The 13515-nt window shown below is 38.8% G+C and overlaps 1 protein-coding gene and 1 pseudogene across 1 annotated transcript; one reads left to right on the top strand and one right to left on the bottom strand.

Moving 5' to 3' along the window:
• LOC100015255 (E3 ubiquitin-protein ligase TRIM63-like) overlaps positions 1-11630 on the bottom strand; it is a 37716-nt pseudogene extending 26086 nt beyond the window's left edge.
• A 23-nt stretch (positions 11631-11653) lies between these two features.
• LOC130453877 (protein FAM104A-like) lies at positions 11654-12409 on the top strand. Its single transcript, XM_056795502.1, has one exon. It carries the CDS (start codon positions 11664-11666, stop codon positions 12033-12035), a length of 372 nt encoding a protein of 123 aa, XP_056651480.1. The 5' UTR covers positions 11654-11663; the 3' UTR covers positions 12036-12409.
• Positions 12410-13515: the final 1106 nt, after the last annotated feature.

The following is a 13515-nucleotide window of genomic DNA, read 5'->3' as shown; positions in this document are numbered from 1 at the left end:
CATAGATGACAGCAGAAAGGACGATTGAACTGTAAAAAAGACATTGCAGGAAAAAATCAACACAGAGAAGAGGAATTGATTATGGACATGAACTCCAAGATTTGTTTTTTGCACCATTCTAACATTATACACTTTCACTGTAGTTGCAAACAAACAGTAGCTAGAAACAACATGAAGACAGAAGACAGTAACAGAGGAGGTGACTTTAAAGATTTGGTAAGTATTCAATACAAAATAACGTACACATATAGGACACATGTCTCACAAACTTTACAACATCATAACCAGGTGATGAGTATCCATAGAAATAAATAAAAACAGATAAATCACCTTGGGAAAATAATGATAAGTGTACATATTAAAATAATAAGATCTCATCTCACAGGAAGACTTTATCTGTTCCTAGGAGATAAAATAAAAAAACACATAATTTTCTAAAGAAAATCTTTAAACTTTTCTTAGTCTATCTTATGAGAGGAAATTTATTTTCCTCCTGCAACATGTAAATAGTTTATACATAACATATACATAGTTATAGAAATTGTACAGATCTATATATTTATATATCTGTGTATATAGTTAAATTACTACAAAGTTTTGATTTATTAATATAATAAGTTGATTTTGAGTTTTAATGTAGTTAGTTTTGGTTTTCTGTATTAGTGATAGGATAAGGTCTTAGCATAATAAAAAGTTTCATTTGAATTCTTGAAATAAGATTTGTAAAATGAAGCTTCCATGAGTTTTCCATAGTTATTACTTTAGATAGACTTTAGTTTTTTTTGTAAAACATGTTAGTTGTAACTGTATTTTATTGTTTCAAAAGTTTGCATTTTGTATTTTGCATTTTAAATTTCTGTAATTGTATGTTTTGAACTTGCATTTCTGCAAATGTTTTCATTGATTATTTGTCTTCATTGATTTTCTTTTCTTTCATTTATATCCCTAGTGCATGGGCCATTTTAAATGAGTCTCCATGTACAATTTTCCAATCATAGATTTAAATTCTTTATTCATTCTTTCAACTTGGCCAGAGCACTGGGGATGGTATGGTGTATGAAATTTAAGAGTTATTCCCAAAGATGAATAAATTTGTGATAAGACTGAATCTGTAAAATGGGTTCCTCTATCTGAATCAATTCATGCTGGTAGGCTGGAATGAGGAATAATTTCTTTCAAAAGAATTTTGGGAACAAAAATCAATGTGGCCCAAGCAGTAGGAAATGATTCATGCCACCTGGTCAGCTGATCGAGTATGACCAAAATTTATACTGTCCAGATTTTGGCATAGAGATAAAATTAATTTATAAATTTTCAAATGGTGTGTAAGTGAGAGAACATCCATCAAAGGCTCTTCCATGAAAAGCATGTTGATAAAAGGACTGGCAGCTAGGACAAGCTGTACATACTTTGGAGGCAATTGTAGTTATTCCAGGTGGTATCCATACTTTTAAAAACAGAGTCTACAATGCTTTGGGTGCTGAAATGACCATTTTTATGGATGTAACAAATAACAAATTTGGTTATAGAAATTTCTAGGGAGCAGGGGTTTGCCTTCTGATGATACCCATAATGCATTAATCTGTTTGTCTTTAGATTTTTTTTTCTATTTTCCCACTTCTTTGTCATTATAGGAAAGGGATAGATCCAAATCATCAGTAATTGTTAGTGTCAAAATTAATTCAGGTCCTTCCAAGGCCGCTAGCATTGCTGGGGCATCTGTTCATTCATTTCCCCTGGAGATAGGGTCAGTACCCTGTATGGACAGAGCAGTGAACAACAAGAAGATGGAGGGCAAAAAAAAGGTCAGTAATAAGGTTTGCATTGGCAATACATTTTCCAGCTGATGTTAAAAATCCCCTCTGAAACCATAGCATGCCAATGGTGTGGCATATGCTGAATGCATAGCAGGAATCCATGTAAATCGTGGCCCTCTTATCTTTTGCAATGATACAGGCAGGTTTCAAATCTGTGAGTTCTGCACCTGTTTGCTTACATTTGAAGGTAAGGAAGCTGACCACAGAGTGGCAAATTCAGTAACTACTGTGGCTCCTGCATAGTGCATGCCATCCCTCATAAACAAAGAACCATCTGTAAATAATATTAAATCTGAATTATCCAAAGGGGTATCCAGTAAATTATTATGAGGTTTATCAACAAAGGACACTAAAGATGTACAATCATGTAAAGGTTCTCTGGAAGCTAGCAAATCGGGGAGCAAGGTTGCAGGATTAAGAATTCTACATCATATTAATGTGATATGTTCATTACTCAATAGGGTTATCTCATAATCCTTTGATTGGTAAATGCCTGTGTCCTATGTCTTAATAAAAATGCCTCAACCTCATGCAGGCACATTATGGTCAGAAGGCATCCTAATACTAGATTGGCACATTTGGTGACTAATAAAGCTATGGCAGCTATTCCTCTAAGGCATGGTGGTGCTCCAGACGCTACTGGGTCCAACTGGGATGAATAATAGGCTATTGTGCATTGAACAGGTCCCCAAAGTTGAAGATATCCCTCTCTGTTCATGGACATATAAGGTAAATGGCTTGCTGTAATCTGGGATGCCTAGAGCAGGGACAGACAGGATAGCCTGTTTGAGATTGGAAAGAGCTGTCAGGTGTTCCATTTCCAATTTAAGGGGTTCAGGGACCAATTTCTTTTTTTAGTGAGTGACATAAGGGGCTTAATGATTTCCCCATAGGAAGGGGTCCACTGCCAACAAAGTCCTATTGCTCCAAGAATCGCCCTCAGTTGCTTTCGTGGTAGGAGCACTTAATTTGGTTACTTTCAATATGTTTAGGAGAAATTAAATGGGACCCAGCAATTAAGATGAAACCTAAATATTGTACTTTGGGGAGACACCACTGAACTTTGTCTTTGGATACCTTGTGGCCTTTCTTATGTAGCTCCAAAAGGAGATACTTGCTTATCCTCTTGACATGTTTCAGCATTTGGTGAAGCCAAGAGCAAATCACCCATATATTGTATTAAACAGCTGTATTTAAATTTAATGGCATCAGTAACAGCAGTTAAGAATTGTGTAAACAACAGAGGGCTGTCCACAAACCCTTGGGATAAACAGGCCCAGGTCCATGGAAACCCTTCCAGGTGAAAGCCAAGATATGCATGGAATCTTCATGCATGGGTATAGAAAAGAAAGCAGAGTACAAGTCCTACTACTGTAAAGTATATAACTGTACTAGGAATAGAAGAAATAATAGTGTTTATGTTGGAAACTACGGGGTGTCTCTTTATAACGTGATTGTTCATAGCTCTCAAACCTTGGACAAAGCAATAGAGATGTTTGCCATTGGACCCCAGTTTTGTCTTTTTAACAAGCAGAATGGCCATATTGTATTCAGATTTACAGGGAATTATGATGCCTCGATCAATTAGTGAATTTATTACTGGGGTAATGCCCTCAATGCCTCCTTCAAGATAGGGCACTGAGGAATGGAAGGAGGTGGGCTAGATTTTGTTTTAATTAGGACAGGGACAGCTTATTTAAGTAGGCCAACATCAGCAGATGATGTGCCCAGAGAGACTCAGGTATATCATTTGGGATTTTAAAAATGGGAGACTCCTTCATCTCATGACTATCTGAAAGAAGTACAGAGAGCAAAATTAAGGATTCCTCAGGCAATTCCAGTGACATGGAGCCATCTGGAGAGCAAGTTATTGTGGCTCTAAGCTTGCATAAAAGATCTCTCCCCAGCAAATTAATAGGGTAGCTAGGCATCAAGAGGAACGAGTGCTCCACAGACAGGGGTCCTACAGAAACCATCTTAGGGGAAAGCTTTGGAACCTTTTGGAGTTTCCCTGATACCTCTACTGCATTGATTAAGTCGATGGAATTGCAATCTGAATCAGGTGTTCTCCTCAATACAGACCTGGAGGCTCCAGTGTCCAAAAGACAATCATAATAAGGGTTACAAAACTTTAATGTTTCATGAGGCTCATTAGTATGGGGTGGGGGGTGCCAGTGGATAGGGACAATGGACAGTAAGACATCAGGTTCTGGAAAATCAAAGATTATGTCTGATTCCTATGTCCCAACTCTCCCCTCCCCTCTGTACATATTCATAATCATTGGGTAGTTCCTTGGGCTCCCCCCTGAGTAGTTTGGGGATAAGCTCCACTTAAAATATACTGTTGGGGGTAGCTGGGTAGCTCAGTGGATTAAGAGTCAGGCCTACAGACGGGAGGCCTAGGTTTAAATCTGACCTCAGACACTTCCCAGCTGTGTGACCCTGGGCAAGTCACTTGACCCCTATTTCCTAGCCCTTACCACTCTTCTGCCTTGGAGCCAATACACAATATTGACTCCAAGATGGAAGGTAAGGGTTTTATTAAAAAAAAAAAAGATATACTTTTTAGGGTTCGTTTTGTTTGAGTTATCAGTTGCCTGATTTATATTCCTAGAATTTTCATCTGTCCTAAAATTGGAGTTCCTGAAATCATTATTGTAATTATTATTCTATAATTATTTCTGTATTTATTATTCCAATGGATATTATTTCTGATTGCCTGGAAGAAATTTGTATAGTTCATCATTATGTGGCCCTTCTTCTCACAGAAGTGGCAGGTAAGGGTTTAATTCTGGGCAGTCCACTTTCAGAAGCCTGGTGTTTGGCCTGAAAGTATCCAGAGGAGGACATTCAGGATTAAAGAACTTGGAAATACTTTACCAGGAGATGATTTGGTGGTCATATTGGAGTGGTTTTCAAGTACTTAAAGGGTTTTAATATGGAAAAGGAGTTGACCTTGGTCTGTTTGGCCCCTGAGCTCTTCACCCCACCCAAAATCTCCAAGCAAAGCCAAATGACTGTTTGTAAGGTAGGTTGTAGCAGGATTCTCATGTAACTACAGGTCAAATTCAGTGACCAATCTAAGAAGCTCCTGTTATTGTGTATGGAAAAGTAATTTTTCTTCCCTCAGCTGCAGTTTTCTCTTCTCTAAAATGATATCCAAGATTATAAGTCTACCCTTCTGTGGTTCAGTTAATTCTCAATGATCTGTGCTAATGGGGGAACACATTGGCATGGATAAGAGCAAAGCATAGATGATGATTATTTTATTGTGTTTTCAAGGTATTTATTCTTTTGTTATTAAGCCAATCATTTAACACTTAAACAACATTCTTTTAAAAAATTTTTCCATATTACATTTTTTATTATAAAGATTTTTTAGCAATTACATGTAATAACAAACGTTCACATAAGTTTTCTGAAGTTATATGATCCAAATTGTCTCCTTCCCTTTCTCCCTTCCTCTCCCAGAGCTGGCAAGTGATTCAATCTGGGTTTCACATGTATGGGATTATAATTATTTTAAAGATTGATTTGGGAATGTAACCATTTTAGCAGGATATCATCCCTCCTAATTCTGTCTACAGACATCAGAATATCAGAGCTGGGAGGGACCTTAAAACAGACAAATTTCAGAACTGGCAGGTCCCTTAGAACACAGAATGTCATAGTTGGGAGAGCCCTTAAAACAGGCAATGTCAGAGCCAGGGCGGGGCCCCAACTTCTCCCTTCCTACATCTCACTGGAATCATATTCTTCCAGTGGAGATAGTACCTTGTTTACCCCTCTCCATCAGTAAGAGAGGAGAGTAATCCTCCCTCCATTTCTCTCCATTTACCTCCTCTTTTACAGAATATAGTATTCAACAATATATTATTATAATATGCAACACCATATATTAGATTATAACAACATATTATAATTAATAATATATAGTGATGATAATAATATTAATAACCATGATAGTTATATTTAAATTAATGTACTTGAAGTCAGAAAGACCTTAGTTTGAATCTTGCCTGAGACACTTCCTAGTGTTGCAACCCATAACAAATCATTTACTTATACAAATGTCAGTTTCTTCATCTGTTTGATGAGGATAATAACAGCCCTAACTCACAGGATTGTTATGAGGCTTCAGTAACATGATATAAATTAACTGTTTTACAAAATGTAAAGTATTATAGAAATGTGAACTATTTATTATTATTCCATAGGATTCTAAGAATTTTAAAATGCTTCCCTCACCAGAACCCTGTATTATCATTCTGATTATGATCCCATACGGACCATTCCTGTAGAGGCAACCACCTGGTGTCTAATCCCCAGGATTTACACACACACACATACACATACACACACACCATTACCAATAGCTAGATCCCACAGAGACCGTCTTTCTGAGGATTTCTAATCTGTGTAACTTTATGCCAGTTGTTTCATGATAATAATAATAATAATAACTGACATTTATACATCTTGAAGGTTTTCAGAATGCTTACATATGATCATTTGTTCCTCACATAAGATAGTTATAGCAAGGATTATCTGCATTTTACAGAAAAAGAAACTGACAGAAAAGGAAAGCATTTATTCAAGTTCACACAGCAAGTTTCTGCAGTGGGATTTGGACCCAGGTCTTTCCCTACTTTCGGTCCAATTCTCTTTGTAATATGTGATGGGGTTGGATTTGATTTTTCCCTAGCTCTAAACCCTCCATTCCTCTCTCCCCCTCCACCTTGTTACTGAGGATTCTGCAGAAACCTATATATTGAGTAATCTATAGGGTAGTAAATTTTCCAAAGTTCCTTTTTAAGATCCTCACAGCTGAAAAGAGAGATCAGCTCTGTAGCTCATCACTGTGGAAGTGCCTCTGTCCTTCTGGGATCCCATTCTATCCCCCATCCCCCACCCCCACCCCCAGCACCACCATTACCTCCTCTGAACTCTAAGCTCTGGCTCCCTAACAGTATGTCTCCATCTCCATTCCACTCCATAGGCTCCCGTCCCTCTGGGAAATTCAGTGCCCTGATCTGGGTGGGGGCCCTGGACCAGCCCCCCCTGAAACTGATCCAGGAGGTGGCAGGCTCCCAGCACTGTGCCCAGGACTGCCTCTTCCCCAACCCAGACCATGGAGGGGGGAAAGAGGTTGAAAGGAGAAAGGAGAGCATGTGGTTCCCTCAGAGTAGAGAACTAGAACAGCTCAGCTCCTTTCCTCCACCCTTCCTTCTGGGCCTCTTTTTCCTATCTGTAAAACAGGAAGACTAACTCTTGCTTCTCACTGAGGGAAAAGAGTCAGGGAATGAATTTGCATTAGACAGTCCCTTTTAGCCCTGATAGTTGATGTTCTTTGTTGTAAGATACCTTTCAATTACATTATCTAAGTCTCAACTACAACATTCCATGTTCTAGATATGCTCTAGTGCCAATTGTTTACCATTGAGGTTCCTCTGAGTCTCAACAATTCATGGTCTAGAACCATTCTCACTATTGTGTTTTATGGTCTAGGGCCTGCTTTTAATGCCAACATTCCACCTTCTAGAGCTAGATGAGCCCCACTGTTGTCTCCAATATTCCATGTTCTAGAGCTGGCCTAACTCCAGTGTTTTATGATCTAGATCTCTTTCATCTCAAACATTCCATGCTCAAGATCCATTCTGGTGATCATGTTTTATAATCTAGAACCTGTTCAATGCCAACTTTCCCTGTTCTAGAACTGGTTTAGCCCCAGTGTTTTATTAAGTCTTTCTCAACACCAACATTTTAATGTTCTGGTTCCACTCTGGCTGTCATTTTTTTCTAGTCCAGGGCATTCTTAATGTCAACATTCTGTGTTCTAGACCTGGTTTGTCTCTAGTGTGTTATGATTTAGTTCCTTTCAACTCCTATATTCCATATTCTAGGGTTTCTTCTGGCACTAACATTCTACATTCCAAAGTCCCTCCCAATTCTAATATGTGAGTTTCTGTTACTTTAGGTTCTAAAGTTCTTCTAAGGCTTAGAAGAAAATGATGATGCAAAAATATAATTGTTAATGGCAACTGGGAGAGGAGAAGTTAAAGACAGAAACAAGGTAAATGGTGGAAATGAGAGTAGTTGCTTATTAGGTTCAGGTGCTTCCAGATGCTATGTCATCAAATTTCTAGTTACAGCCTTGGCCAATGAGCAGAGAGCTTCTGTTATGAGTCAATAAATAGCAAACTCATTCATTACAGAATAATAATAATAACAACAATAACATCCCCTTCTTGTCTGCCTTCCCTATCCCTAGAAGAGCTTTGAGCTCTCCCTGCCCCACTCTTAGTTCTTTTTTCCTCCTTCTTCTCTAATAGATACTGGTTCTCTGGAGCAATGACAGTTTCCTTCCACCTCAGGGGAAGTTACCCCAGACTAACATGCCCCTGATGGTCATTGAAGGGAGAAAGAAGGTAAGGGGAAGATGGAGGACAAAAAAAACATAGAAGAGGGACCCTGCTCCTGGCTCTTATCTCAACCAGTTTGCTCATTTATATACTTGACACCTATTAAGTGCCTCAGAAAGGGAATAAGAATTTAGATAGCACCTACTGTGTGCCAGGTACTCTGCTAAGTGCTTTATAAATATCATCTCATTCAATCCTCCCAATGACCATTCAAGGTAGTGCTGTTATTATCCCCATTTTACATTTGAGGAAACTGAGGCAAACAGAAGTTGAGTGACTTGCCCAGATACATATAGCTAGTCTCTGAATTTGGATTTGAACTCAGGTCTTTCTGACTCCATGCTCTATCCAAGGACAGCTAGCTGCCTACTAAGCATATTCATTTATTCAGCTTTTCTTAAGCACCAGGGTAATAATGGTCATGGATATAACTAGGTACTAAGGGAAATAACTAATACATTATCCCTGCCCTATTGGAGATCATGGTCTATGGAGGGGGAGACAACAGACTAACAATTATGTAAAAAAAACAAACAAACCTCTGTGTGTGTGTGTGTGTGTGTGTGTGTGTGTATACAGAGAGAGAGACAGAGACAGAGACAGAGACAGAGACAGACAGAGAGAGAGAGACAGAGAGAGATGGGAGGTGTTAAGAGAGGAATGTAATACAGAAAGGAAACGGAACACTGCAAGAGGCATGATTGACAGGCAGGGAGTCAGAATATTGGAGAGAGGGGACTTCTGGGGGTTTTACCAACAGACAGGAGGTTCAGTTCTTAACCTTGTTGGTAAACAGCTTTCCCAGAGCTCTAGATTTTGAATCCCACTAATTTCCCAGAAGATTTCCCAATTGACCTCAATGCCCTGAGTGTCTGTGAACAGTTCCTGATTCTTATCATATCAAGATCTTAGTGGACTGACTGGACATTTCAGGTTGATCCAAGAGTGATTTTCCCTGGAGGGCAGGCTGTGCATTAGTCCTGAATATAAGAATATAAGCATATCTTAAAGGCTTGAGTGAATACCTTAACTTTAGTTCAAGATAATATAGCATAAGAGAGAAGGAAGAATTGGTTTCCAGACTGGTCCCAGTTGTTGGCCAAAGCCAGGGAACTCATATACAGTCTGGACATTTAGACTAGGGACTCCTGTTTAACCTCTCAGCTATCCCCATCATATTTAGCCTTTCCAGTGTTTTTTTCATATAACAGCAGTCATATTGTTTAAGTAAAGAAAAGAGTTTAAGGGTGTAAATTGGCTTAAGAGGAAGCTTCTCTAAAAGAATTAGGCATTGAGCAAAAGTCCTAATCCGACTGCCATTGGTCTTCCTCTAGTAGGGGGTTTATCAGAGTGGTATTTCCCAGGAAGATTAGGTTTCACAAAATTCCTAATCACCAGTCAATCTCCATTCCTGTGGTGAGCCAAATCTGGTAGAGCCCTCTGCTTATCTGTGTCTTCACCATATTAGTAAGGGGACAGAGGGCAGCCATTAGCTCTCTACCTCATAAGTGGGAAAGGCCTTGAGGGGAGTTTATTCAAAAACACAATCAAGCTAACCTCAATCCCTCTTTCCCATGGGTTCTCTTAAAGTCCCTTTTAACAAAGGTATTGTCAGAGGGAAGGCACTAACACTGAAGGAGACTAGGAAAAGCTTCCTGTAGAAGCAAATTTGGCAGAAGCCAAGGCACATAGAAGAACAGTTCAGTGAAAAGACACAGGGTCAGGAGATTGAGAAGTCAGGAGCAGTCATTATGCCAGTGTCACTGGATCATGGAATCTGTGGAGGGGAGGAAGGTGCAGGAAGACTGGAAAGGGAGGATGGAGCCAGGTTAGACAAGCTTTAAAAATCAAAGGACTTTATATTTGATCCTAGATCCTTGCATTTATACTTGTTTATTGAGTAGTGGAAAAATTAAAATTAATCTACAGTAATGTAGAATATTATATTTTAAGAGATTTATTAATGATCATTAGAAGTAAAGGAATAAAAAGGTAACAAAATAAAAAACCCATGGCTAATCATCCTGTTCAAAATCCCCACTTACCACCACAGTCGCCAAAAGGAAGTAAAGAGGCCAGACCAGGAATGCCCACTGAATTTTATCCCCTGTCTATGGGAAGTACATAATGACAGGCAGTCAGGGGGCTCCTGGGAAATGCCGTTTTTAGGGCAACAAATTTCCAATAACATATACCCCCCTAGATGATCATTGGGAGACTAGTCTTCCCAAGTGACTATTTAACATAATCAACTTTTAAATTATAATAATTTGGAGATAAAAGGGAAAAAGAACAAACCGATGATTGCTAGGCATATTGACAAAAAACCAATTAGGGGGCAATCCTCTTTGGCATAAGAGTATACTTAAAAAAAAAACCAACAAATGCATTCAACTCCACACAGTTCAAATCACCATATCCCAAAGTTTACTCTGGATCTTCTGGTGCAGTGTGTGGTCTGTGCAGGCATCTTCATGGCACCTTCTACAAACAGTTCACTTTCTGGATTCAGAGAGGTAGCATGTTTCTTACACTAAAATTACTCTCAAAAGAATTTAAACTTTGCATTTTAGAGTAATAATACATTCTCCCCAATGAAGATGTTAAAAAAACACAGGGATCACTTAGGGATGTATGGCTGAGTCATGAGGTATATGAATCGATTGCCAAGAGAAATCAAAAACAGCAAAAAATCCAAATAAAAGAGAAAAAATAACTTCTGGTTGAAAGATAGAATATCAAAGTCTTATGTTTAAAAATTCTAAGTAAAGGAAAAAACAAACCTATACTAGGTCCTTGAATCAGGACCCAATTAAAATGATTTAAGCAATTATGTACTTACCCAATCAGTAGCCAGGACTACAGAAAGTTTGCCACACTATGGAAGACAGAAAAGGGACTAGATTTATGAGAGCCAGGTAGGAGCCATATTGTGAGATACTTGGTAGAATGTGGGACAAAGAAGACTTGCCTTTGACATATATCAAAACAGCTGCAATCAAACAAGTTCAAGTCTTCTTGTCTTGGCTCAAAATCACATCATTCACACTGGAATCAGTCTTTTTGATTTTGTGCTCAATAGGCACTATGCAGTTTAGTTTTGTGCTTCTTTGGCACTTTGCAATGGCTCTTTTTGTATTCCCTTCTCTTGGAATCAGACAGAATCATTAAGCAAAGTCCTATCATTTTTTTAAACAATCAATGGCATAATTTTTATAGTCTAGGGAAGTCGTGGTGGTACAGGTCCAATGGAGGGGTACTCCACTCCAAAGGCGTCGAGGAGGGCGGTAGTGAGGGGGTAAGACTGGAGGGGGAGGGCGTGGAGGCAGCTGTCCCCGCTACTGCTGCCTGAACCGAAGTCCTCCCCACCGATCTCCCCGCCTGGTGACATGCTGTCGCCCCCCCCCGCCCCCCATCAGCTGCCATGAGCCAACGCCTCCACCCCAGGAAAAGGAGAAGGAATGGCAATGAAGAAGACAGTCACCTCCCTCAGCCCAAATGGAGTAGCAGAAACCCTGTCTTTCAGGATTCCTGGGATACAGAGTCTTCAAGCAGTGACAGTGGTGGTAGCAGCAGCAGCAGCAACAGCAGTACCAGCAGCAGCATCAATAGTCCAGGCAGGGGAAGTGTTCAAGAAAGCAGCTTAAACCAGATAATTACCAGATCCAGCTCTAATACCCCTCAGTCCTTACAGGAGCAGTCTGCACTATGCCAAGGCCCTTACTTCCACATCAACCAGATTCTGAAGGAGGCCCACTTTTATAGACTACAGCACCGAGGACGACCTCCTACATGATGAACTAGCAGTTCCTTGCCTTCTGTGAAGGGACAGCACTGTGCAGATTTGATATTTCAACTTTAAAAGTTTGTTTAAAAATTGCACAAAATATGCCTGTTGACTTTTCAGTCTACATTTGAAATGACAGGGTAGCAGGCATTTGTTTACTTGTGGTTTTGCTGCACTATTGAAATGTCAGAGGGGCTTTGAAGCCATTTTTATGGATTTCTTTTCAGGGTGAGTATCATCCCAGTGAAAGTGACAGTAGGAGGAAACCATATCTGCATGTTAAGAGTCCATACTGGCTCCATTTCACATTTGGAAACCAATTGGAAACTTCCTGTTTTGTGCAAGGAGTCCTTTTAAAATCTTGGGGGTGGGGGGTAGGGTCTTCAAATTTTAAAGACTTTTTAAAAATTCGGTACACTAGTAAAGACAAGTTTGCATGATAAACATTAGTTTTCTTTCTTTCCCAAAGTATAAAAGAGCTTCCTTCTGGCTTGGACTGACGCTAGCTACCATACTACCTCTCAGTATGCAGATGTCCTTTTGAAATTAATTTCCCGTTACAGGGGGAGAAAAATTAGAGCAAGCTTATTAGATTAGACTTTGTAAGATGGAAACACCCTCCTTACAATCTGTCTTCTCTTCCCTATGTAAAGTGTTTGCATTCCAGGGAGTGTCTTTTTGACACCTCCTTGAACCCCAATACCATTATTCCTCCAAAGGCTAGATTTTAAGGCTTTTATTGGCAAACACTGCACAGTTCTGAAAGACAAAAAAAAGTAATTTTTATAGTCTAAAGCTTTTGGGGTATGCATTGATATTAGGGCAAATGTATTTTAAACTTATATTACTGCAAAATCAAAAAAGTTAAAGAAAGTCTTCTCAATACTGGTGGCATATGCTTCAAATACAAAAAGGAGAGAAAAATAAAACTCAAATACTATATTGCACATGCAAGCAAAAAAATAATAAGAAAGTTTTAAAAATAAAAACACATAGCTTACAATCATTGGCATACTGTATCAGCTAAGAAAAGGTAGAATATAAAGGTTTCTAACCCAAAGAATGAGATCCATTTCCTTTTTAATTTGGACATAATCCACGGTGTGAGTGAAATGATTTTTTTTACAAAGTAACCAATGTTTATAAAGAATAGGTAAAGAACAGGTACAACAGGTAATACACATTCAAGAAGTATCAAAATTCCCAAAGTTATAATAGCCCATTTAATGACAATAGCAAACAAACCCACTATCATATTTTACATAATTTGCTGTGTGACATTAAAAAAAACAAACTATGAACTTATGGATACTTGTCACAAGTTTTTCAGGTGTAGTAATCTTTCAACCTTGACTGAGATATTTTTAAAAATTTGTTATTGCCATCATTACAAAAATGTGGCAGAGGAGGCTAGAAAAGACACAATCCTCTGTACTGTTGATTTTGGATCTAAAAAATGTCACAGAGAATCTAGATAATTCTGGTGGAA

Source organism: Monodelphis domestica, chromosome 4, assembly GCF_027887165.1.
Source record: "Monodelphis domestica isolate mMonDom1 chromosome 4, mMonDom1.pri, whole genome shotgun sequence".
NCBI classification, from domain to species: Eukaryota; Metazoa; Chordata; class Mammalia; order Didelphimorphia; family Didelphidae; genus Monodelphis; species Monodelphis domestica.
Note: the sequence above shows the minus strand (reverse complement) of the source record. Positions and strands in the feature narration are given on the sequence as shown.

Coding starts and splice junctions, on each gene's coding strand:
- LOC130453877 (XM_056795502.1), top strand. CDS start 11,664: ATGAGCCAACGCCTCCACCCCAGGAAAAGGAGAAGGAATGGCAATGAA.